The following is a 25,938-nucleotide window of genomic DNA, read 5'->3' as shown; positions in this document are numbered from 1 at the left end:
ATTTCCTTTAACCACTCGTTCGACCTCTCTAACTGAACGCCCACGTATAACGAGATCAGTCAACCTCTTCGAAATCGTGTCAGTTCAAAAATCTGCTGTCAGTAAACCAAATAAATTTAATCACTACAAAGTTTTATCATACACCAGCTGGTTTTGGTTAAAACGTGGTACAATTACTATTTCATCGGGACCTCGATCTACCAAATTTTTTTAATCGCTTCCCTCACATCGCTAGAGCGCCATATAAACACAAGTGGATGCAAAGATGTTGTGAGAAAAATGAACGTTACCATTAATGTGTACATAATTTTGGCGTGTTCTAGTTTCTCCGTACAAACATACTCCTTGCAAAAGCTAACTATAGTGGCAGGTACATAACATGCCACAATCAGTAGAATAATGAAGGCAACCGTATAGGTGTATTTTTTATATCGAGCAAAGTCAAATTGATTCCTCTTGGAACTATCTGAAGTGTACACTCTGTGCTGTGTTATCTGAATTTGATGTCGTCGAACCAGTAGAAGAATTTTTAAATAGACTGCAACAATAACACATAGGTAAGCAAAGTTAGACGACTTGGAGATAAAAAGAAATGTTTGGTTGTCAACCCAGTATCTTGTTACGGTCATTGAAATAGAAGCAAACCACGCTGTGAGAACTGCTATTGTTATGCGTTTCTTAGTCACTACTTCCTTGTAGCGTAGATGAAGATGCAGCGAGAGACACCTGTCTATCGACATGAACGCTAACACCGCAAAAGACGCATTTAGTGCAGTCTGGGAAGAAAATTCATAAGCAAACCGCGCACAACAGTATATTGAAAAATTCTTTGTTATTTCGGCCGCTTTGAACGCCACAAATGCCGGTCCGGCAACGAATCCTAAAAGAAAGTCGCAAAAGGCGAACCATCCTAGCAAAATGTTTTCCGGTGTGTGGAGTAATGTTGTCTTCCAAAGTGCAATGACGATGAGGAAGTTGCCAATCGAGGGACACAATGCGAAGAACACGTTCAAAACACAGGCGATGACGTTGACAGCAAGAGTTGGTGTACTCATGAAGATAGGAGCTGTGAAATAGAAGCATGTTACCGAGGAAACGTTTTCTTCAAGCGAGAATGCTGGAGAGGCATCCATTTTCCCACGCGAGGCACTAACTCTCAACCAGCGAAAGCTTATGCGGTGCTTATAACGTTAGTAATTTGGCATATTGATTTAGAATTAGCAAGATTGTGAGTTGGCCATTTTAGCTACCAATAGTCAATATTTAACATTTGTTATATCCAATATGAGCGCCCTGTCAGTCGCTTTATGGACTATCCACGGCTAAGTCTGCTTCTTCCACGAATTTTTTTTAGAACTTAAGGAAAAATGAATTTTGTTTCAAGAGGGAAAATCGACCTGTTCATTAATCATCTTAAACAAAGACAATATGTCGCACTTAATTCCAAATAACACTTGAGACGAGCTCTATTTTTAAGTATGAGGTATTTTATTAAACTGGCTTATTCTTACTTTGTTATATAAAATGTGACATGTCTAGAGAAAAAAGACCGTTCTGACCAAAACTTTCATTACAATGAATGGTAGAAACACGTAGTCCAGTCAAAAGTAGTACAACGATCCTTAAACATAAGTTTTTCGTCTAAAAAATCGACAACCTTTAGTTTTTTTTATGTTTTATACACCTTACGCCACCCATTACAAGAGCTAATATCTCTCGGCCTTTTTGTTTTTAATCAAACAAATACTGGACCGTATAAAGATTATAATTTTACCAACGCCTCATCAATGATATTATGTGCCCTGTACAACTTCGATGCGGGCCTCATGATTCGTGAAATAACGATTGTATGAGAAAAAAATCCGATGACATGAGCTCAAGTTCAATGCTGATCGGTTCCTTAAACTTTCATTTTAAACGCGGCGAATTAACACTGTCATTGATTTGTTTAGATAATTTTTTATATATATTATTTTCATTTCATGTTTCTTTGCAGGAAAATAACGTGATTTGTAAAATGAAAAGCAGGTGATGTTTATTGTTAGTTTATTTGAAAAATTCGTTTTCAGAAGTACTAAATTTAATGAGTATTTCAGTGTACTGTAACTCCATGGGTTTTTTTTCAGGCGACCCATCACCAAATAGTTAATTGCTGTTTAATGCTGTTTACGCCAGCTGCTGAAAATGTACCATTATCATGGTAAACATAAAGTGTGTTACGTTTATAGGAAGTTGGGTATTGTGGCGCTGAGCAAAGCTAAATCTTGTGAGCTTCCTTTTACGACTAAACTGGACGTCGTAGCAGTTGCTTTCTCTTAAAAACCATATCTGATACACCCTTTTGAATAAACCTTTCTCATCTTGCTTGAACTACAATAAATTGCTGTTGTAGTATCTCAGTTTATCACCGAGGTTTCTGTCACTTGAATAGAGATTGCTACGTATTGGTCTAGTTGGGCAATATTGATGTCACAGCCAACTCTTTAAGAAAATATAAAAAACTGATATTGAATTGTGGTTGATGTGTACTGGTCTATTTGAGCAATACTAATGTCACGCGGCAGACTCTATGGTGATCATAACATTAAAAACAATTTTTCAACTGAAGACCAATGTAAACGAAGACAATTTGTTGAACGTCGGAAATAAGTTTTAGTAAATCAACAACTCTTGCTTTATTCGCTTGCACTAACTAAAACCTCACGTGACCGCACGTGAGAACCGTAATTAACAGCGTCATTATTGACTGTCTACCTTTCATGTTTTCGTTGTCTTTAGTTCAAACACGAGCAACGAGGTGCGATACTTTCAAGCAGTTATGCGTTTTACGGTGTGTTGTTCAAGCGCTGATCGTTTCCTCAGGAGCACCCACTGAACGGTTTATTCCGGTGGACGTGTATTCGGAGGGCCAATCGCCTCAGAAATTCGGATTCGGTAGCAATGAAAATCTAGCTGAGTTTTCTTCGGCAAAATATAAGTTCAAAATTTCGAAACAGTGGAAATTTTCGTTTTCGAATGGGCAAATATGTCGTTCACAATATGAAAAAGGGTCAGTAGTATTTCCGTAAAACCACTAACAGCTAGCTATAGTAAATTCCGGGAATAAAATTTCGTTCTCTAACAGTTTCTGCAACTTAAATTCAGTTTTCATCTAAAGCACCGAACAGATCAAAAAGTGTTAGCTTGCACGAATATGTCAAAGGATTCCGAACAATCTGATAACACAGGGGGCATTAATTTTTAGTCTTTTGCTTAAATGAGTGCCTCTGTTTCGTTCAATCAAAGCCATTCGTGGTCGTGAGCTGCTTGTACCGAGGGCCGACTGACTAGCTCGTAATTCACTTTGGCAAACGTAACGCTGTCAATTCTGCGTTCGAACTGGGACTTACCCGTACATACATATTCATGCATACATAGTTTATTCACATTTCCAACATTTATAAATTATATTGCATTTGTTGTATATTTAGAAATTTTTACATACAGATTTTGTCATATTTTACACTAAATATATTTTCTAGGTAAGGAAATGCCTAGCAACTAGATAACCGAAAGGTTTTCGAGCTTGCAGCTAGTTCTTTGTATGTAGTTTCGTTTTCTATAAAAACACAGAAAGTTTTCAAGTGCTATTTCAAATTCTTCATATGCATTTTATAAGCTTTGAGGTGATATAAAGTATTCCAGGATTTACTTTCAAACCTACACGCGTAGAAAAGATTTCCAGGGGACAAATCAACTCTTTTGCAACTGTTGCCATCAACTGTAAAGTAGATCCTTGATTATCAACAATTCTATAAGGTAATGTCAAACGAGACAACTTTTAACAACGATTTTTAAGGCAAAATAGAACCCAGACAACTTTTAACGCAAAATTTTGTTCCGGCAACGCGTTGCGTGGTCTGACAGGTACTGAACACTTCCAGTTTGTTGATGCAACGTAATTGCTTCGTTAACAGTTGTCTGCACGGTGTTATAATAACACGGTAACAATTTTTAAGGCAACAAATTGCTGCGTTCAAAATCGTCCCGTACAACATCACCTTAAGGACGGTGCCTACCAATAAAGAATTTATTTATTTTTTGAGTGGTTTATGACTATTGGGGGAAAGTAGATCTTAGCAAGGGCTATTGAAATCTAAAAAGAAAATTGGGGTAACCAGGCATTTTGAAGAGATAATTAAGCATCAATTATTATTATAAAAAAACAGTAAAATACAAAGCAATATATGGCGTTATTTTTCCCAAATAGAAGCTCTGAAAAATGCATGGTTACGCCAAATTTTCTTTTTGGATACCAAGAGCACTTGCTAAGTTTTGCTTTCGCCGCATAGTTTTAAACCGCTCAAAAATATCCCTGTATATGCCGGTTCGAGTCAGTTGAAGTTCAAGTTACTTCAAAACAGGTCTTTGCTTATTCAACCCTATTTGCACCAGGAAGGAGCCATGGAAGTGTTAGGAGTTTTTGGTCAGACAACCCCCTTCCTTTGTCACCATTGTTTTCACGAAGTTTGTCGATTCAGCGTATTCTGAATAGTTGTGTAGTCATATGGGTCTTATTTTAATTTTCTCAAGCATTACCATGTTTAATTTACATTGAAAAAACATGTTAAAATTGCTGCCAGCACGGAGTGTTAACATGTCACTTTTACATTTTACTTTTTACCGTTGTGTCTGAGGAAAATGTAACAAACCTCTGTCTAAAAAACTCAAGGCATGAAACAAATGCCAACCTTCTTATTGATGAAATTGGTTGGAGAAAACGTGACAGATAAAGACAAACAACAACGCGACTTCAATCTAAGTCGCTCGATCAATAGATTAGCGCCAGAGGTAAGAGGTATCTCAGTGGCAATTTCGCTATTCCCCTTTCAGTTGCGGCAGTTAAACTCCCTTGGAGCTTTCAATGCTGGCTGCAATAATTTTTTTCCCAGTGATTTACGGATTCATCCACTGTTTAAACATTTTCTGCCACTCTTGCTCTACCAGGCGAATATTTTGCTCTCCTGTGCATTGGAAACAAATCTGCTCTCCTTCTGGCCAACCGCCTATGTCCCGTTGTAGTCCCTGGTAACTGATTTCCATTACATATGACGCTTAGATTCATCGCTGAACAGGAGTTTACCAAAGTGGACATTGATGTCAAAGTCACACCGGTCACATTTCTAACCTGGATGTTCCTCTTGGGACTCAAAGAACCACTTTTGAGAAAGTTAAGAATTGCCTTACGGAATTCCTGCATTCTGAATGAGTACACAATTGTGTTCACGAACGAATTACTATATTGAAGCAGTTTGATGACATATACCACTCTGTTCGAAGGATACGTACAGTCTTTGCAGAAATGAACCATTATAATTATAGCTTCGAAAGGCGTCCATGTCAAGATAAAGATCCCCGTGATGACAAATAACGTTATGGATAATTTTTTATCTCTTTCTACGCCCCTACGATGCCTCCTTCGATGTTTGATTCTAAACCATAACGCGCTATAAGCAGAGCAGGCAACCGATAGGGCAATTGACAAGGCGATGACTGTTACTATATGCACGGCACTGGAGATAAACTTAAAGCGATAACCCAAATAAAGACAAGATATTGCAATCGCTAAGAACCAAGTAACAGCGACGGCAATGATATAGCATTTCAAGGGTGTAGAGTGACGGTATTTCCAAGGCCAACCAACTGCGTACAGCCTTTCAACTGACACTACTGCCAGGGTAAGAACCGACGCCATGCCAGATGCAACGTCTATGGTATAGTACAGCGTCTGAATGACTTGGCTCCCACTCCATAGGTTTGAATCTACAAAATGGCAGATGTAAAGTGGCATCGCTAAACCTCCAACCATCAAATCAGCCACGGCAAGAGAAATAAGAAAGTAGTGGGTTGGTTTTCGGAGAAGCCTTGTCTTCGTAAAAGCTGCAATCGTTACGGAATTCCCAGCTATAATGGTAAGGGCGACTAAACCAAATGCTGTACTCAAGGCAATGGACTCTGGTTTCGTAAGAGGTGAGTTCGTCGAGCTTGCCATGTTATATATGTGGCTGCAAACGAAAATACATTTCTTAGAATATTTGCGGTAATAATCATTTTGGACACTCTCATGCTTATAGATAGCTAATGGTACCATTTTTGGAAGAATTGTATGCAAGGAAGTTGCAAAATTTTTTTAACTTTTTTTCTTTTCTTTTTTAGGATCTATTTAATATTTGAAAGATATCAGCGTGAAATTGTACGCTATGTTAACTGGGTGAGTAAACGCCGGAATCTTTCTTTTTTTGCTTTTTTTTTAAAAGCAGCTGTATTTTTGTTTTTACATTTTATGTTATTCACACACCCTGTCAGCATACAATATAAGGAATTAGAACAAAATAACTTCCGCCCTAGAAAATTACATTTGCATTTTAAGAGAGTCGTGGCTCAGATATAAGCGTGTGGTAATGTAGACTTATTTTTCATTTTATGGTCTGATGAGATTCTGGTGGTCGTTAGATCTATAAATATACTGTAGTCAAATATTCTAAAATGTGAGAAGAAATTTAGTTCCTTGAATACAATAGATCAAGCTAAATAATAATTAAAGAACATAAGCAAAAGGGTATAAAATTAATAATATCATGATACCAGAATAGTGTAAAAAGCATTACACGTAGGGCAAATGATACCTAATTCTGAATCTAGGTATATAAATTTAGAGTTCTGCTAAGAAGAACTTGAAGAGCTGGAATCTATTGTATATTAGAAAGGCAAAAATGCGTTTGTATAGACTCGTGATAAAAAGGATGAGAAGTGACTGAGTAAAAACAGCATTTTAAAATACAGGGTAATATTTTCCATTTAGTAATATTTCGTTCGTAATTATTTCAAAGAATAAATTTTACATTTTCACAAAGACGGTGTTGATTGATATTTTTCTTCTTCCACCTTTTAACATATACATGGTCCTCGGTCGTGTCATCTTTCAAAGCAAAACAGACGTTGGAAAATCTATTAGAAGAAGCAAAAGTTGCAATATGATACTTACGTCTACTTCACTTTTGTCAGACAAAAATTTTCTTCAGCTTCTTTCCTTCTGTGTTTTTGTTTCAATATTTTATCTCTTCTTTGCAAAGATTTAAGAAGAGATTTTCGGTGGCATTCCAACTGAAGAAGCAGGATGTTGATAGCTTGTAGTCGATTAAAATTCAAATTTCATACTTTTACGGTGACAGGGCGGCTGATGACGCTACTCTTTGTCAACACGTCTCCCAATTTCATGAGTAAACATTTCATTTTCATGTGCCGATCATACTAACCAAAAAAAAATACTTTCATTTCCCTAGACGCAAAATTAAATGAGAGTTGGTAATTCCAGTTGCAACATCTTCCAATTTTCAACACTGCTGCTCAATCTTCTACAAGAATACAGATAAACTTTTCTTTTTTTGTTAAATTAAGTCAAATGAGGATTTGATTTGATATGTCTCCTCCGCGGAAACGCAGGAAGGAAGACAATACGATGATACTTGAGATACATGACTTGACTGAAGTTGAAAAGCGATGTTTCCTTTTCAAACAAACCATTATCTACAAAAAGAGATAAGTTTTATTAAGTACTGTGACGCACATATTTAATCTCGAAAGAAATTTGTGGATTTTTCTCTTAGTCTTCCATATTAATTAAATGGTTCTACCTTTGGAAGTATTCCAACTCTGACTACCACGCGTTATTAGACAAAAATACCAAAGAGGGATTTTTAAAAGAAAACACTTTTTCGTCAAAATTTTGTCTGTGATGTAAGAATAAGATAAAACCTGAACGTCTCGGTTGAAAAAGAAAAAAAAGTAAAGAAAGAAAGTGTGACATTTAGTTTTCGCCCACAACTTTGTGGCAAGCAATGAAGATTTGAGCTATCTACAAACAAATTTCCTGGCTTTGGCAAATAAATAAACAATGATATTTCAATCTAGATAATTCAAGGAAGCAAAATTTTGAAAGTGTAAGTTTAATTTTCCTGTTCTACCAAACATTTCTTGACACTTTTTTGTAGGCCATTCGTCTTTTTTTTCCTTTTTCGATGTCGATCAGACCTTTTATTTATTTATTTGTTTATTTATTTTGAATGAAACGTAACCTTTCTAATCTGTACACCGGGAAATAAATTACTTTTTTCAATCTTTTGTCATTTGTTATTTCGCTTATAGTATAATTTTTTAGGTAAAAAATACCTGTTTACTTCCTTCAAAACTTGGATAAAAAATGACAACAAATATTTTAAATATTGATGTGTTATTACTATTAAGGAGAACAGAAAGCATTCTTTTATTGTAACAGTATTGGTCGCATACAATCATGTAACAATGTAAGTATTTTGTTCTCCTACTCTTCAAAATTGGAATTCATATTAGTGTAAGACCGCCAATATATCCACATGAACCCACCTTCTGAAAAACAAAGCTACTCTCAAGCTTAGCGAATTGAATTGAATTAACTTGATTGTATATATGGACTCATAAATACAAATTCACTTATTAGTACATTGGTTTCTTTGTTTGCTAGTTCATCCATTCCTCATTCCTTAATTCACTCATTCACGCACTCCTTTCTCATTTTGTGTATTCGTTCATTATCACGTCGTCCCTCTTCACCCTAGAATGAGATAAATGGAACCATATAGCTTTTTTCCCTTTCTATCTATTTATCACGCTTGCAGGCTTTTTTGTTGTTGCCCAGAATGTTGTTTGGCCAGTCATGGATCGCCCTTCTATCTCTAGTCAACCTAATTAGAACAGACATCGTTGTCTTAAGTCCAAATGCTCATGAACAAACCTGCGCCGTGAAGTTGAACCTTTCGGGATAATGTCCTCATCCTCGCTTGCCTTGCTTCGGCCGGGTACTTTGCTTAGTAAAAACAGCTTTCAAAATTTCCAGCCTCGTCATAATAGTATTTGCCCAAAGGGGACAGCACTTTATTATCATTTCAATGATTCAAGCTAAGTAAGGTCAATCCCACCCCATTCCCCCTCATCATATACAGACATACAACAAGCACACTAGACATCCCTTAAAGAGGCTCAAATTAACACTTTCTGGACAAACACGTTGTCTACGTTGAGCACTTCAAATCCTGAAAGTTTCGTTGCAAAGTGTCCGACTAGATTTCGAGATACAAGTAATGGACTTTATTAATTAGATCATAGGGTGAAAAGGTTTTACAATATGAGAGAGATCGAAACATGCCTTCTGTGTGAAATTTTGATTTTAAAAAAAAAAAATTCACTTCAAGGCCGGGAAAACTGCGAGCCTCTATAACGAATAGTTCTTCTCCTCCTTCTTCTTTTTCTTTTTTTCTTTTTTTTCTTCTCCAAACCATTCTACAGTGAACGCACGAATTGCATGTATCGTTGTTGTTGCATGATTTTATTATTATTTTATTTTATTTGTCACATGAAATTAGAACTATGTTTTAATATTGTAGCTTTTGTTTTATGCTATTCTTTACGGTGATGCGTTATGGTAATTTTAAGTCTTTCGGGTTATCCAGAAAGTACCGACATTATTGACACAGGTGACTTACTTCAGAAAAGTCTCACCCTCTAGTAGCTCTGTTTTGTCAGGTTATATCGACAAACAGAACGCCATATAGCAGTCAGAAAGCTTACCGTTGTATTTCCAAACATGAGCACGATTAAGCAGCTATCTGTTCAATAACTACAACTGAGTGGATCAAGTTATACATATAGGAATCTGATCTTCTCTTTAATGTTGTTGTAATAAAAATACTTACACTTTGATTTGATCTATCTTCTGATTTTCATAAGCAAAACGTACTGAGAAAATTGAAAGTCCTTCACCTGAATTAAAACTGTTGAGTAAATATGCGAGATCTACAGAATTAAATATATTTATTTCTCTTTCCGGCAAAGACAAAAAAGGACTTTGGCGTTTATTTCATACACAGGAGGCCGTTTTATCACTTCCTCGAGAAAACCTTTTATTTTCCAATTATCGAATCACTTCTGAATCTTAAGTGCAAAATTGTCTTCTCGCACTGAATGAAACAAAAGATGACCGTATTTTGTCAATGATGCTCTGTAGTTTTCAGCACCAAAATAAACAGTTCTGACTTGGCCTTTGCATGAAGAGGGTCCTTTCAGAGTTAATCTGCGTTTTCGACAAAAAAGAACGCTGCTCACATTTCGTTTGACAATAGTTCTTGGCTATGTGAAGTGGCGTAGTTTATAGTCAAGTCACCTGCCTGGTGGCAAAGACTTTGTCCTCCAAAATTAAATGGTAGCAAACTTCTGTCACGGTATCCTAGCAACATTGCCACTAAAGTGGATATCTTTGCCTGCCATGTAAATAAGACGGCAAACCTCAAACACTCAAATAATCTCTTAAAATACAGCATCGTCGAGAGTTCATCAAGTAACGATGCTCTCAAAGAACAACGGGAATTGTCGTCAAGTTATGGTCTCTCTACGCAAGTTTTTCGTTTTCGCTGAAATGCTCGGATGCTTCAACTGAAAGATCGATTTTATTATTACTGTTGAAATGGTTTTGTAGATTGCTGTTCCATAACTCCAGGTGAGCTGTTATTAATTTTCATCTCCTTCCCCTAAGAACAAGTCCTTTGAGAAATACTTCATAGAATATTTAAAAAAAAAAGTGAACGGTTCTCATATCTTGTATGTACCGCAGCAAGGAAGTACATCTATCCGTCAAAGCTAACGAAATAAATGGTATAATAATTTGCCATCAAATCCATTGTTTCGCACCTTAAATTGATCGGCATATAATATCTACGACATTTGATTACGCAAAGAAGGAATAATTCCTCTTAAAATCATGTCTACTCGTACTTTATCCAACATACGATGCCTTCTCTACGCTCATGTCTGTATAGTACTATTTCATGTATTTCGTATTAACCTTCTTGATGCATATATTATTTGCACAAGACCACATCTACGCACACAAGCGCATGTTAGAATAAAACATGAGACTGCCTTTCCACATTTTTTCTTTAACTAATTTTTCGTAAGTTGTCAAAACAACTTAAGTTGAAAAAAAAAAATAGAAAATGCAGACACGAGAAAAATATTATTACGTTTATACATTGTCTTCATTTTGAAAAAAAAAAAAATGACAAGTATTCGCTGTACCAGTTAGACATTACAGTAGATGTAGTTGAAAAAAAAAATCTGATAGCTTATGTTGAAAGAGCAATGGACGAATGCAACGGTCCAGTTACCTTCTGTTACCTCATAGACATTACTGAGAGTTGACTTAAACGCTAAGATCTCTTGACGCTTAGGGAAAATACGATAAACAGTTTTCTAAAGTAATTAAACGTGCACAAGCAAGATATAACGTATCCCGCTCCTATTGTATGTTTTTCCCGTGATGTAGCGGCTACCACGTCTGCTTTGAATGTAGGAGATTGAGGTTCGAGTCCCAGTTGCCGGCGAACTGTATTTCCATCTACTATGTTATCTATTGCCTTTACACACTTAGTTAATTGTTCCTTTAGTATAACAGTGTATTCCAGCGATCCTATGTGAAAAAAATGGCTGATCCACTTGAAGTACATATATTCCTTGGTGTCTGTTACATGTTTTTTTTTTCCTACAGCCTTTTGAAAAACAAAACCTGGTTGAATCAATGACTACAAAGTTAACGAATCGAGATTCCCTTGTTCCCATAACTGAGGAATACCAATAGATTACATTTTCATGATTATTAACTGACAATGTCACCGAATCTGTTTCATACCCAGTGAAACAAAAATCAAACGATTTCTTATCAATGCAGACGAAATGTCATTTTACCCGTGTTTTCCTAGTAAAATTTAAAACAAAAGCGCATCCTACCTTCAGCAGTAACTGTCCTGATATAGTTAAACCTTTTCTTGCCTCTCTTTTATTAGTAATCTGTATATTTATAGCGAGACTTTCCTGTCCTCAGGAGAAAATTATTACCTAGCTTGAAGACACCCCGCTTAGAGCACCGATACTTCCGTCGGTAAACACTTGCCAAGTTATCAAAGCATTGATTGACAGTTACAGTCAAAAACATTCACTATTAGGTTATAAAATATTGAAAAACCAGCCATTAACTTGTAAGAAATCAGGCAAGTAGGCTACTGTTCACCAAATAGTAATTGATTTACACAAAGAAGCACGTTAAATATTTTAAAATCGTTGTCGATATATCATTAGCTTTCGTAGCACCGATGTATCTGGTAATCGAATATTTCAAAAACATTCAAAATCATTTTTAGAACAGCAACGAAATATATTCCGATCCACGAATTAAACGATTTTAGTTTTCTCTCCGGGAGATTATTACTTGGAACTCGAATAAGCAAAGCGAATGTAACCGCTGCAAACAGATTTCATTTTTTTTTTAAGTTCCTGGGGCGCTTACGATGAATGCTTGTTTGAAAAAAAATCACGAAAAAGCATCCAAATATTTTTGTATTCGTCGGCCATTACAACCAGTACTTTTTAACTTTGATGGGTTTCCACTTTAAAAATAATAACAATTTCTCGGTTTTATTTCAACGAAGTTGTATTCATTAATATATAGGAAGACTATTCATGAATACTATTTATACTATTCATACTATTAATATTCATACTATTCATGAAGACTATTCATGAATAGGAAGACGGTTATACGCCCACCACGGCCTATCAGTTCTTTTGTGCAAATTTATAAACAGCACGTACTGAGTTTATCAAATTAGAGTCCAGCAGTGAGCCTAATATAGGACAATTGCAACTGGAAGCACAGTCATTTGCTAAACCTGTATGTAGCTTCCTTATCAGTTAAAATTACCTACATGTAAAACTTGCTCTCATTTCTCACTCAAAATGCTTTCAAGTAAAATTGGGTCCTCGCAAAACACAAGCTAAACAACCACTGGCATTCCACGACTGAAATTTGGTAATTTTGGTTTCTTACATTGTTTTGGAATTTTTCAAAGTTTCTGTTATGGTCAGAGACAAACGACCGCTGCTGATTTTAATTAAGAATAAAAATAATATACTGTACATGTGATATGGCAAATTGTTAACTCGAATGTGAACCCCTCAGCTCACAATTTGCACAACAACTTAAACCAAACTTTTACAATAACAATACATCACAGATAACAAATGCATAACCAAAGCTTTTTTGCCTTTAATTGTGCTACAAAATATTGAATTAACGAATATTGCTCAGTGTGAAATTCTGATCCATGAAAGAGCAATTTAACCACTGAAACCAGCAGAGACTATTGCAGGTTTGCCGATGGTGAAATTTTAGTCGCGGAAATGGGCCAGTCAGCAAATTCGAATAGGACGAAAGCTCGAATTCAATTGAGTGAAAAAAAAAAAAAAACCCTGTCATTTTCTTGGTTGTGATTGAAAAAAAAAATTAACAGGTCTTATTTTGTTACAATGCAAGGGTACTCTGTGAAAAGTTCTTAGAAAATGCGCTTGCACAGGTGAAAAATGATTTATCTTGAGGGATTGCCTTAGAGCCAAGCCATTGTATTGAGGCCATGTCCATGATTAAGAAGTACATGGAGCATTTCTTAAGAAGAAGGAGTCCCTCGAATTGAACTCTTTAGCAAGGAAGGGCCATTTAAAAAGCTGCAGTGACTGTATCTAAGAATGAAAAAAAAACATATTAATAACTTCCAAACTGGTTGGTTCTCAAAATAATAAATGTACCAACTGTGTAATGGCAAAACCCATGCAATTAACCTTCATCCGATATAACAACATAAAAGCGTGAAATAAATCGTCTAAATGCTAATTTAAGGCGTCTGGGAAACACGAGTCACTCACAGTCTCTAAATTATTTAAATTGAGTGTACCAAAAGATAAATAAATCTGCGTGCATGTACGAGCCACGTACACGCACAGGTGATGAACTTATATGATAGCGATAAAGAGACCAGTTTACCGACATTATCAGAAGCCAAAATCGCAATAATTTCACCCCACATCCCGGAAATCAGTTGTCACTATTATTATCGAGCGCAAGGTGACTTTCGGCTTTTCATCGTGTTACTAAAACATAGCCACATACAGTTTTTATTACTGCACTGTTCAAAACCTGAATTTCGTAACAGAAAAAAAACTCATTCGGTTATTAGATATAAGAGATTGGATTGAATGTGCTTCTTAACCACGAACTTCTCTTTCTAATTAGTTGAGAAAGGAATAAGGGAGGCTCTTCCAAAAGACCATTAAAGACAAAATAGACCATAAATCATCCAATAAGTGACACCTCCACCTCCCCCCCCCCCCCCCCGTAAATAAAGTCTCTTTCGAGACATCCCAGCCTTTCCCCCTTCAAATAAGAACTCTTCCTCGATTAAGTGCACGCCCCAACCTCCTTCCTAACCTCAAATGCGCGCTCCTCCTCGAATAAGTGACGCGCCTCTCCTTGGATGAGCGCCACCTCTCCTCTCTCAATGAAAGTTCGGTTCAGTAACGCTCGTCATTTTGTACCACCTGCAGTAGTTCAGGATCACAAGTTGATGGCTTCTCGGCTATAGTTCAGCTTGCTCTTATAAGGCTGGTTTACAAGCTCCAATTTGTCGGGTCGACAGTATAAGAGTGCCATTCGTGCGTGTATCTTGACAGCCGATTTTGATTTTTGACTGACATGATGTCATCTGTTGCAGTGAATCGGAACTACTTTCATTTCACGAATCGGCAGTAAATCGAGTTTCAAAACCCTCGTACGATTCTTGCTTGGAGACCGTCGGGCCCTCAGACCTCGCCAGCAAATTGTAGCCTGTAAACCAGCCTTTAAATTCTTATTGCATGGTAAGCACACGTATTGTTCTCGTCACGCGTGCTTTGTTACACGCGCGCATGATTCTCTAAGCATGTATTCGGAACCGTTACGGCTCTATTTGCGGAAATAGCGCGTGTGGTATCAGTTATGAGTGCCATCCTTTTAATACCGAAAATCAAACACAAAGTAACACAGTCATTATAGAGTAGTTAAAAAAAAAAAAACAGCCTTTAATTTTGAGACCTACTTCAAGAAGACACACTGAAGTATGGGCTTGTTTTGAACAAACTTTGTCTTCGTTAGTTTTATGACCGAAAAGAGCTTTGGTAGCGTTTTCATAGCGTGTTTTAGTTACACACGTTTCTCACTTTGCCGTTAATACTTTCAAATGCTTTTAAGATGTAGATTGTCAGATTGTCAGATTGTAGATTGATTGTCGGACGAAGTTAATGTGTGTCATCTGAAAGTACTTCAAAAGAAGCCGACTCATTTGCAGCATATCGTTATTCTTTAAATTCGATAAATACGGAGGAACCCTGACAATAACTTTAAGTGCTTGCAGTTAAAAAGAATTGTCTTTCAAAAGTCAGATATGCTGTAATTGCTACTTATCAAAAATCTCGTGTTTGTTTAGGAGCTAATGGCACTTTCTTTTCTACCGCAAAAAACGACCGAATTCCCTTGACATTCGCCTTTTTAACTTTAATCTAAGAAACAAATTTAATTTTAAAGGAAAAAAACAACATCCGAAACCTAATTAGTTTAGTGTAAAATTCTAATCAGCGGAAGAGAAGTTAGCGAACAAAAAGCGTTTTAATTTTGAGTTTTGAGTTAATGAAACAATATTTTAAGTTTCCGTGGCTATGTACAAATATAGCACGTTGTCGTGACAACTAGCAACCAATTGGTAATTCAAGTTTTACCTTTGACATATAGAGCGCCGCAGCCCTAGCTGATTTTTTAATAGAAGCAATCTTGAGTTTGTAAGTATTTTGTGTCTTCTTAATTTCACAGTGTATCACTTTGTAAAACCTTTATTAGATGAGATTCTTTTCCTTTTCCTTTTGCCTCTATATATTCTCATAATCTCGAGCGCACTGTATCTGACATTCACGCCACTAATTAGTAAAATGTTATAGTTTGGTTGAGTTGATCTATTGATCGATATAGACTTTTTTTCCTTTTCCGTCGTTTTCGAAATAAACCTCTCATTGGATCTATTCTTTTATTTTTGGATAAAACATTTACGTACTGCTGTGAGGTCACTTTTTGGCTTTCACTTTTTGAGTGGTCGAGTAGTCTTTCCTTGTTTCTGTAAATTAAAGGATCTTACAATAAAGAAGATCGTCTCCCAGTAGCAGCAAACATTTTGAACCTTACTACTTTACAGGAGCTTTTCGATCAGCCAGTTTTACGGGATAACAAAAGATGAAAGAACCATAATATATATTATTATTATTTCTCATTCCGAAGAAAAAATATCAAACGGTGCGACTGAGAAAGACGCAAACGTGGTCAGATGAGGAACTCGATTTCAGCCATCGGTGGGCAATTCAAGGCTATAGTGAAAACTGAAATAATGGCGTATAGATGTCATCTCGGATTACATCCTTTTTTATGTTGCCTAAATACCTTTCCCGTCTCAAAATAACAAATATAAATTTAAGCGTAATGAACCATTTGGCGATATATCAAAATGGAACCGGAATGGAGTTGTCCGCAAAATGCTAATTTATGGCATTTAGAAACCATGTAATCAAATCCTATGAACACTTCAGATAGAATAAATCAGACAAAGTTCGCATAGGTTACTAAAAATACTTAACTTTTTCATTGAAATATTTTAGTAAGACAGAAGAATAGCTTCTTGACCAAAATGTACATACAAATAAACGAGCAATAATAATGGACGAACAATTAATGGATTAAATTAAATCGATCATTCCGGCCAGAGAAAAAAAAAATAGCAATGAATTTTCTGGCAGCACATATAAGTATTCATTTTGTTTCCTTATCGGCGTAAAAAATCTTAAAGGTTCCAATTTCCTTCTTTAACTAAATAGACTCGATGAAGCTAAGAACTTACTTGAATTGCACATCCTAAAATGTTGCCTAAATTGAGTGCACAAAAAATGCTTCATTTTGAAAAAAATATATATCCACAACTCCCCAAATATTAGTCAAGGCAACGACGATAAAGCCACCACGTCTCAGCAATTCTTTCTTTGAGTCCTCAATGTATGATGTCACGTGATCTGAAGAATAGGCAAGGAGTTTTAACGCGGTTTTCAAAACGGCGACCATTACGGACCGCAATCTTGGATTTCGCTGTTTCACTGAGACGTGTTTTCAATAACACGTGGGTTCATCTAAAATACACTGCAAATGTGACTTCCATTGTTTGAATCAGCTAACCAGCCTTTTGCCTTATTTCACAGATCATTTCACTGAAAATGGGAAATTCGTTGAAACCACAAAACAAAACTCAAGATGTTCTCCTTTCAGATAGGGCAAACATCGTGTGGAGCACAATCTTTGCAATAGTCGCTGTCGTCATTGTGGCGGGAAATTCCCTGGCAATTGCCGCGTTCACCTCCAGACGTTTAGTGCGAAGACGCACTCATTTCTTTCTCATCAGTTTAGCCGTAGCTGACATGATGGTTGGGGCAGTAGCGGCACCGCTTTATATCTACTTAAGCATTCAAACCGATCATCGAAAGGGAGCTGTACATCACGTGTTCGAGGCAGTTGATATTTTGGCCGGACTCGCATCCGTATTTACCCTTGGAATGATTTCAGCTGAAAGACTATTCGCTATTGGCTGGCCACTGATGCATCGGGTCTTACGCAAGCGCAACTATTTTAGTTTTATAGGGTTTGCTTGGCTTTCTGCTTTGCTTATATCCATGATAAATCTGCTCTATCGCTACAAAGTAGTGCCCTACTTTGCTACTATCGATATTGTACTTACCGCCCTGCTGACGTCATTTCTTATTACATGCACTTCTTACATTGCTCTGTGGGTCAAAGTTCACTTCCGAGATCACAATGGCGCTGGAAGACAACACGACAAGAAATTGGCAAAAACTTTATCTCTCGTCACAGGTGTGTTCATATTAACGTGGTTGCCTTTCCAATCTCTTTTATTCGCAGTCCATTTCTGCGTGACTTGTCCAATACCTCCACAAAACGTAGTAAACTTCATCAAGCTACTGCAGTACTGCAACTCGTTTATGAACCCAATAATTTACTCTTTAAGGATGCCAGAGTTCCGCAAAGCAGTTTCAGAGATCTTCAACTGCCGACACAAAATGATTAAGGATGAGATCGCCTTGAAAAATCTGCGGGGTGAAACGCTCAACTCCGTTAGTGGTATTCTTGGATCCTATTCCTCGCTGAATGTACGCCTTTGCATGGGAACGGAAAACGTTGTGACATCAGAATTAAATTCCTCAACTTTCAGGAGAAAATTCTTTAGGAGTATTAGCTCAAGGAGCAACTCTCACCGCAGAACGTATGCTAGTGTATCAGTGGTTTAAATGGCTGATATAGCTGCCTAAAGGAAAGTTGACCATGGCTGCAATACTCTTATAAAGTGAAATTGAGCTGAAAACTGAAAGAAAGAATATGCATCGTTAACAGAAGACGACAATGACAATAACAACTTTATTTAACATTTTCTTGATTTTCAAATTGTTAAATATCACAAACTTTACATATAATATTCAAAACGATCGGAAAGTTTTGAGAGGAAACAAACGATTAGGCGTCAGGCCACGTCGTACGGTTCTCTGTATGGTGGTCAAAGGCTGAAAGTACCAGGCCTTTACTCACTCGATCTTCATTTATCTTAGGTTTATTTTAAAGTACGACATGAAATTCTTGTTTCACTCAGGAAAAACGAAATGCCTCATCATGATTTGGTCTTGGATAAATATAAATAATTCAAGAAATGCGAGGAGGTACAGCAATACCGTAAAAACCGAAAATAAGCCCCGGGGCTTAAATTTTTCAAAGGATTTTTTCGAGGGGCTTATATTTGGAAGGGTTTTATATTCGGAGGGGTTTATTATAGGAGGGAAATTTGCGTTTCAAAATTGGCCGGGTTTATAATTGGAGGGAAATTTGTGTCAAAATTGTGCAACTGGCTAGATATTCGTAACAAATTAATCGCACTGAAAATGTCAAGTTCAAGCACAACGGCAATGAACTTTAACGGAAATACAATAAAAACGGTAAAAGACAATAAACTTCAACACTTGTTGACCACATTGCTTCAGAGCACGGAATCATTCTTTTATGACTAAAAAAGGCTTCCTGATAATAAGCAATTATTGGATGAGGTTGAGCATGATAGCGAGAATTATCAAGGCCGAGGTTTGTGTTATCTGCCGAAGCCGAAGGCTGAGGCGGATAACACAAACCGAGGCCTTGATAATTTCGCTATCATGCGAAAACCGAATCCAATAATTGTTTTATTATACAATTATAAATGTACAAGCGTTGAGACATTTCACAGAACAACAACAAAGTAAGCCACGCAATGACACGTTTCAGTGTAAACATCTTTATTAATGACAGCCGTGAATAACGTGTAAAGCGGAATTCAAAAGGTTTACAGAAAGGATTTAAGCTTAAAACATCTGAAAACGTTTCAGGAAAAACTGAATCGAACTGAAACTTTTGAACAAAATTCTAAAGTTAAGTTGTCCGGTCTTATGAAAAACGTTCCCGATTTGCGTTTAATGAATGTTGACATTACAGTTGAAGAAATTAAAATTTTTCGTTATCTCTGAATGAGAGTTCTGTAAAATAAATTCCTCTTGAGAAAGGCTAATAACAGGAGATAACTGGTGCGGATTAATAGCCACTTCCTCACCTCTCACCTTGCACTCTGTCGTCAGGGTTTCCGACATTTTTCTCTTGGTTGAAATGTCAGTCCTGCTATAGCTCCGAATGCTGGATTCATTTCTGTGCCCGCTCACCGCCATGATATGCCTTGCTTCGAACCCGGACTTGTCCAGGATTGTAACCGCCGTTGCCCTGATCGAGTGATTGGTGTAACACTTTGAAAGTTTGGCTTCTCGAGAGATCGTTTTCATTTTTTCACCGAGCAAACGCTCTCCGACAACCATGTTATCGTACCACACTTGATCAGATATGCCGGCGTTTTTCTTCGGCCGCTGAAACAAAAATTCGTTTGAGGGATTCAGGTGCTGTATGTACCGTTCAAATGAAGCCACAGGACAGTGTGGTCCTGGTTTCTCGAACATCACGCCTCCTTCAAATCCTTCATCATTTTCTCGTCGGTTCTTTGTGAGTTCATCTGTTGTTTTGCACACAAATTTTGCACCTTTGCCATCCGTGCTGAATGAAAAATCAGCTTTTTTGAGTTCACGAAGATTTTGCCTTCCTCGGCGACAAAAGTACAACATAACCTCGAAAAAAACTTTGTTTTGAAGCGTTTCCGGGCTGTTTTGGTTAAAAACATCGCTTTCGTACAGCTTTTTAAGATCTTCTTCGCAGATCGGTGGCGTGTGTTCGACTTTGGCGAGCCCTTGTCGTTTTAGTTCAACGCACTTGGCGCCAAAAACTTTGTTTGCCTCGGCAAATGCTGGATCGTTTATTATATCGAAGCCAAGAGTCGCCTTGAAGTGTCTGCCCAGTCCAAATCTCAGGCTGTTGAGAGTGCTTTTGGAATAAGAAGTTCCATCGACTTTTCTAGCTTCGGCATAAAATAGTTTGAGAACGTTACTGATGCCATCTTTGGTTTGCGGTTCGGGAACTTTCTTCTCCTTCAAATACTGCTGTAAAACTCTAAGAGCTGTCTTGGTAGCTCGTTTGGTGTTCTTTGCGTCCTTGTCGTCAACAAGGCGTCCTAAATCCGCTTCTGAGACTGACGCAAATCTTGGAGCGGACTCCGCCATGACAATCTTGCTCAAACCGCCGGCTAGCTTGTCAGGTGACGAAAACCATTGTCTGAAAAAACGCGTCATACCTACATGCATAAACGCCAGTGTCTGTAGATGTGACGCGATGACACAGCGCCATCTAGAATTAGCGGGGTGCTTTTAGCCAATCAAAATTGAGATAGCATCAGCATTGTATAATAATGTTGATTATGTGTAGTTTGCTTTGGTTCGTATAATTGAGGATAATTTTCAAATGCAAGCCCCCAGGAGCTTATTATATTCGGGGGGGCTTATTATAGGAAGTATTTTTGCGTTTCAGATTTAGGGGGGCTTCTATGCGGAGGGGCTTATTTTCGGAATTTTACGGTATGTCTGTTAACCAACCGCTGTTCATAAATTAATGTTGAATAAATAATGCTGAAGGAATGAAGATGGGCGAAAAAAACTTACTGTATTGAAGCAAATTAAAGTTCGTTCTTTACCTTCTTTACCAAAAATTTCCAAAATTAACTTTCGGTTGGGAATTTGCTTTCGGGAAAATTTTCCACTTACTTCGAGACCTGGCCCCGGTTGTTCAAAGAGCGGATAATTTTATCCACTGGATAGGTCGCTCTGCGGAAAATAAATGTGTGCAAGATTTTCCCTATAGTTCTATAATAATTGTGTACAGAGTAGAAGCGTATATGTCTAATTTAAGTATGGGATTGTGTGAAACTTGCCAGAAGCGTTGTTTGGAGTACATTTGCACCGCTGGATAGTGACTTATTCACTGGATAAAGTTATCCGCCCTTTGAACAACTGGTGCCTGCCATTTCGGTTCAGAGTAAATTATTCAGTTTAAACCAAAACGCCTAAACCTAGCGCGAATGATTAATTCAGGAGGTTCGGAATATCCCAGCCGGAAATCAAATCGTGGCTACTTTTTAAGAATTTTTGCTCTTTCCACACAAGGACGAGCCAAGGAGTCGTGTTTCAGTTTCATCTCGAACGGAATTAGAATTCTAACTAAACGAAGCGCGAGGCTGACATACACATCCAATATGCAGTTTTACGAGTTTCATCACAATATATAGCGTGAGTTTTAGTGAAAGCGGCCTTGTCAGCCCTTTAAGGCTGGTTTCCATATGATCGCGGATCGCAGATCGCAATAAGGTCTGCGATCGTCTGCGATCATATGGAAACCAGCCTTTAGATAGAACATAGTTCTATCTCCTGCGATCGTCTGCGATCTCGATCGCAGGATCGCAGACGATCGCAGAGGTAGTTTCCATATGATCGCAGACCTTATTGCGATCTGCGATCTGCGATCATATGGAAACCAGCCTTAAATCTAGTCTTCAGTGTACGATTCGAGAGGCCTTCCTAAGATAAGATGGATCCTTAGTATTGTTACGTAACAATCCTGACAATAGTATATTGTTAGTCCAAGTATATCGTACATATATAAGAACATTTTAACTTAGGAGAGTTTCGTGAAATTAACTTTGGAGGGTACATGGTTCGTACAAGAATGTTTTTATGGTACTCTGCAAACTCATCATATTTTAATTTGTGACGTACGTTGGCATCGCATCAGGAGCAAAAACCTCCACAAACGCAACAAAAAAAAAAAAAAAAAAGAAAAAAGAAAAGAAACCAAAAACAAGAAAAAATAATATCCTAAGGAAAAGCTTACAGATCTAGAATCATGCCAGTTAAAATACAGTTCTTCTTTATTCCGAAGAATAAAGGCATGTCATGTCCCTTAATTAACAGTGGTGGCCAGTCCCTCATGACCAGCTTTACTATGCTTAGGAATGTAGTGCCCCGCTGGTTTGGTAAAATTTTTTTACCAAACCAGCGGGGTGGATTTGGTAACGTGAACCACTGTAAGACCAGAGCAAATAAATTAAGTCAGAGAAAGGTGTCAAAAGTCGGTAAAAGCTCCAGCACCTTAAGCCGCATTTATTTATAGTGGAGAGAGTTTCATAAACCGCCGCCACTATGAATAAAAAAATCAGAAAAATGAAATACAGGCATAATTTTTTGCCTAGAAAACTTTGTCCGTTTTTATTATTTCCGCCTCTTGAAATCCTTCCTGAGACAAAAGTAAAGAATGTTTCTCGCCTGAATAAACCGCAACAATACAGACCCCCCGAAAAAATCAAAAGACAATTGCCGGCATACAACTTTTTCTCCAAAACGACTTTATTTCCTTTTTAACATGGTATCGATGAACAAATCCAATCCCGCAAAGTTCTTAACCTTGAAACAATAACAAAACTTTAATGGGTAAATGACACCTAATTCAAGCTGAAGCTCTACAAATTGAAAAAATCTTAACTCGGCTAATAAGATCCAATTAAAATGACTATATTGACGAGAAGAACGTTTTTGTATGGAGAAAAATTAAGGATAATTTTACCCTTCTGCGAGTGAGAAAATCGCTATTTGAACAAGAATCTTCAGTCAAAAACTTAATTCAACAAAAAGATCGAATGGATAAAAATCGCCATGAACATTTGCTACGAATCGCTTTACAATAAACTACAGTAGTTAAATAAAAAATCGGCTACGAATCGGACTCACTCTGATAAAAAAGCATTTCTGCCAATTATAAGGTTTAGGCAAAACCAATGAATATTTACATATTACTACCGGAATTAAATTAAAATCCTTTGTTAGACTGTTAAAGCCAACTAAAACGCTTCTTAAAAGTATGCTAAACAGGAATGAACGCGCGATCAACTGTTCACAAGTAATTTGCAAAAACACTCTGCAAAGACTGAGATGACAAATTCAAGTTATTGAAATAAAAAATCAATGCGCACTTTCTTTAAGAGAAAAGTGTATCAACTCTTCTCAAATTAACGTCAAATAAGTCAATGGGCTACATAAATTTGGCTGTCGTTACTTACAAACAAAGTCAACAAGCTTGGGTCTTGCCTCTGGCTCTGAAGATAAGGCAAGATTCTTAAGAATTACAAATTCGGCACTTAAAACCAAACCAGTTTTGTCACAAATAAAATTGACCATTTGAGCAAGAGAATACACATCGCTGGCAGTCGTTTGGTCTCCTGTACCGCTTACAATCTCTGGTGCGATGTGAGGGTAACTCTGCTGATAAACTTTCTGTTTGGCTTTGGATAAATTCTTCCTTTTCTTCGGCGCATCAATCTTTTTGCTTTTTCCAAAGTCGATAACTACCGCATTGTAGCCATCCTCCCTTTTTTCGAGAACAACGTTATTAGCTTTCAGGTCATTGTGGAGGAAACCCTTGCCATGTATGTGATGGAGAGCTTCGATGACCTGGTTGATCACACTTTTCCATTCATCAGCAGTCAGCTTCTTCTTACAAGCAGCTCGGTATATATTTAGGCTTCGTTCTTCATCGCCATGAAACTGTAAGACTAGACTGTAGGGAATCTGTGAGGTCTGTACTCCAAACAGGAGTGGTAAGCCTTTGTGATCTCCGAGACTTACAATCACCTTTGCTTCGCGTAGGACATCCTGTTTCTGCTTCTCCGCTGTACTCTCCGCAAAACCTTTGAATTCTTTTACCACTACGTCCATGCTTCTAAACTTCGCCAGCCGACAGGTCCCAAATGAACCTGCCCCGATCGTTTTTCCGGAGAGCACAATGTTCTTGCTGTCGATCTCTTTTACTGTGCCACGTGTTTCTTCTAGCAGTCTCGATCTCTTGAGCTGGGGCTCTTTGGATTGTTCAGTTTCCTTTCGCTTTTGGCTTTGCGCTTCCGCAAGTTTTTCTGCTTCTGCAAAAGTGGTCGCCGTACAATTTGGTATCGAGCTTGAGCAAGCGCCGAGATCGATTTCTTTGCTTTCAGAAAGTAATAATTCATCTTCGTGTGCGTTGTTTTCCCCCGCTTGAATTTTGTTTCTTATCTTGTCCACCAAACTGCGCAATCGTTCTCTCTGTAGCTCGTTTTGAGTCACCACTTTCTCTTGTTTCTTCCTCTCCTTCCGCCGTTTCTTCTGTTGTTTACGAAGATTCTTAAAGTAAAGTTTCCTATTTTTCCTGGCGTCGTCTTCCATGATCTGATCGAAATCAACAGAAAGTGAGATATTCCGCATTTAAGATCGTCACTTTAGCAATTAAGTGGTCGGAAGTTATCAATGTCACCCAAGAATCTGATTGGTTCACTTCCAAGCGTAAACAATGTAGCTTTTTTAAAGAGCCTTCAAAGTTCTTCTCACCTCTAAGAGATAAGAAAATGGCTCCCTACAAGACGAACTGCGACTCTTGCGATGCAACATATACAACAACGACAGCTTTGCGTAAACACAGAGCTTCAAAGCATCGCAACGCGAGGCCGGTCACCCAGCTCCCTTTTTATCACCAAGACAGGGAAATACCGGTTCCACGTCCATATCGAGGAAGATTGAATTCCACAGATTTGCAAAACTATAAAATGTGGCTCACCGGTGTTGCAGAGAGCATTAACTCGACCTTACACCCGAAAGTATCAGGTAAGAAAACATCTTAAAAATCGCGATTTAGTCCTAAGAATACCTATAGCATTAATCAAAAGGAAAGTTATTTCCTGTAACAAAAGCACATGTTGGAATCACGGATTGGTGCTTGACCATTGATCAGTATTGAATTGATTTCCATTATTAATTTCTTATCAGGTAAATGGTCAAAAGTTGAAAGATTCGACTGCCCTTTTGTGTACCTACAAAAGTTATTAACTAGTCTGGCAACTGCGTTTGTGAACAAAATCGGCGAGCGTTCGCATTGGAGACCACCGATGTGGAAACCACGCGCACAATACATATCATGGAAGTGTTTTGAAGTGGACGAGGTTAGAACAATATTCGACGATAGCTGCATTCCGCTTGCTATGACAAAAGCTTTTAATGGACAGCAAGAAGTAGAAGACAACACTCTGACAACGCTTGGTGGAGCCTCAGCCATTGCCCTTGCGAAGGCACAAGCCAGGGGAAGAGCTACACGCCAACAGCCAACTTGTCGGGCATCCCTAATAATCGGCGAGGGGGAAGGAAGAGCCTCAAGGGAATTTGAGCTTATCTGGTGGCCTGACTTGTTTAGTCAACAGGAACGTGGGAAACTCACTTTGCGCTATTATGTAGGGAAAGTGATGTTTACCAATTTTTAGTCTTTTTAATTTTGCGCATTCACTGTGTAGATTTCCCAACACTATCATTATGATGACGTATAGGCAAGGATAGGACGAGTGAAATTCCCACGAGTATAACATTTGATTACCTTTTCAGATCATGAGT

General features: G+C 37.7%; 6 protein-coding genes across 8 annotated transcripts; 2 read left to right on the top strand and 4 right to left on the bottom strand.

Moving 5' to 3' along the window:
- Window positions 1–32: 32 nt before the first annotated feature.
- LOC146456861 (lysophosphatidic acid receptor 3-like) lies at window positions 33–1,155 on the bottom strand. The gene has a single exon (XM_085092899.1). The coding sequence runs from the start codon at window positions 1,131–1,133 to the stop codon at window positions 198–200; it is 936 nt and encodes a 311-aa protein (XP_084949025.1). The 5' UTR covers window positions 1,134–1,155; the 3' UTR covers window positions 33–197.
- A 2,247-nt stretch (window positions 1,156–3,402) lies between these two features.
- On the bottom strand, window positions 3,403–14,686 carry LOC146456860 (octopamine receptor beta-2R-like). Of its 3 annotated transcripts, none has more exons than XM_085092879.1 (2): window positions 14,384–14,686; window positions 3,403–6,044 (listed from the first exon to the last, which is right to left on the bottom strand). In XM_085092879.1, the coding sequence occupies exon 2, from the start codon at window positions 6,029–6,031 to the stop codon at window positions 4,955–4,957; it is 1,077 nt and encodes a 358-aa protein (XP_084949005.1). In that variant the 5' UTR covers window positions 6,032–6,044; window positions 14,384–14,686; the 3' UTR covers window positions 3,403–4,954. The 3 variants fall into 3 exon arrangements, with proteins under 3 accessions (XP_084949005.1, XP_084949007.1, XP_084949006.1); XM_085092881.1 differs by lacking the exon at window positions 14,384–14,686 and adding an exon at window positions 11,854–11,996; XM_085092880.1 differs by lacking the exon at window positions 14,384–14,686 and adding an exon at window positions 7,025–7,155.
- LOC146456859 (melanocortin receptor 4-like) lies at window positions 10,296–19,101 on the top strand. The gene is made up of 2 exons (XM_085092884.1): window positions 10,296–10,567; window positions 17,221–19,101. The coding sequence occupies exon 2, from the start codon at window positions 17,236–17,238 to the stop codon at window positions 18,319–18,321; it is 1,086 nt and encodes a 361-aa protein (XP_084949010.1). The 5' UTR covers window positions 10,296–10,567; window positions 17,221–17,235; the 3' UTR covers window positions 18,322–19,101.
- A 423-nt stretch (window positions 19,102–19,524) lies between these two features.
- Window positions 19,525–20,876, bottom strand: LOC146456858 (uncharacterized protein KIAA1958 homolog). The gene has a single exon (XM_085092807.1). It carries the CDS (start codon window positions 20,788–20,790, stop codon window positions 19,525–19,527), a length of 1,266 nt encoding a protein of 421 aa, XP_084948933.1. The 5' UTR covers window positions 20,791–20,876.
- Window positions 20,877–22,472: 1,596 nt separating this feature from the next.
- Window positions 22,473–24,770, bottom strand: LOC146456857 (sperm motility kinase 3A-like). The gene has a single exon (XM_085092878.1). It carries the CDS (start codon window positions 24,763–24,765, stop codon window positions 23,584–23,586), a length of 1,182 nt encoding a protein of 393 aa, XP_084949004.1. The 5' UTR covers window positions 24,766–24,770; the 3' UTR covers window positions 22,473–23,583.
- Window positions 24,771–24,905: 135 nt separating this feature from the next.
- On the top strand, window positions 24,906–25,811 carry LOC146456856 (uncharacterized). The gene is made up of 2 exons (XM_085092905.1): window positions 24,906–25,161; window positions 25,324–25,811. Exons 1-2 carry the CDS (start codon window positions 24,906–24,908, stop codon window positions 25,809–25,811), a joined length of 744 nt encoding a protein of 247 aa, XP_084949031.1.
- Window positions 25,812–25,938: the final 127 nt, after the last annotated feature.

This window comes from Pavona decussata, unplaced genomic scaffold (genome assembly GCF_977016875.1).
Source record: "Pavona decussata unplaced genomic scaffold, jaPavDecu1.1 SCAFFOLD_254, whole genome shotgun sequence".
In the NCBI taxonomy this organism is placed as follows: Eukaryota; Metazoa; Cnidaria; class Anthozoa; order Scleractinia; family Agariciidae; genus Pavona; species Pavona decussata.
The sequence above is the reverse complement of the archived record's forward strand: the minus strand, read 5'-3'. Positions and strand labels throughout refer to the sequence as shown.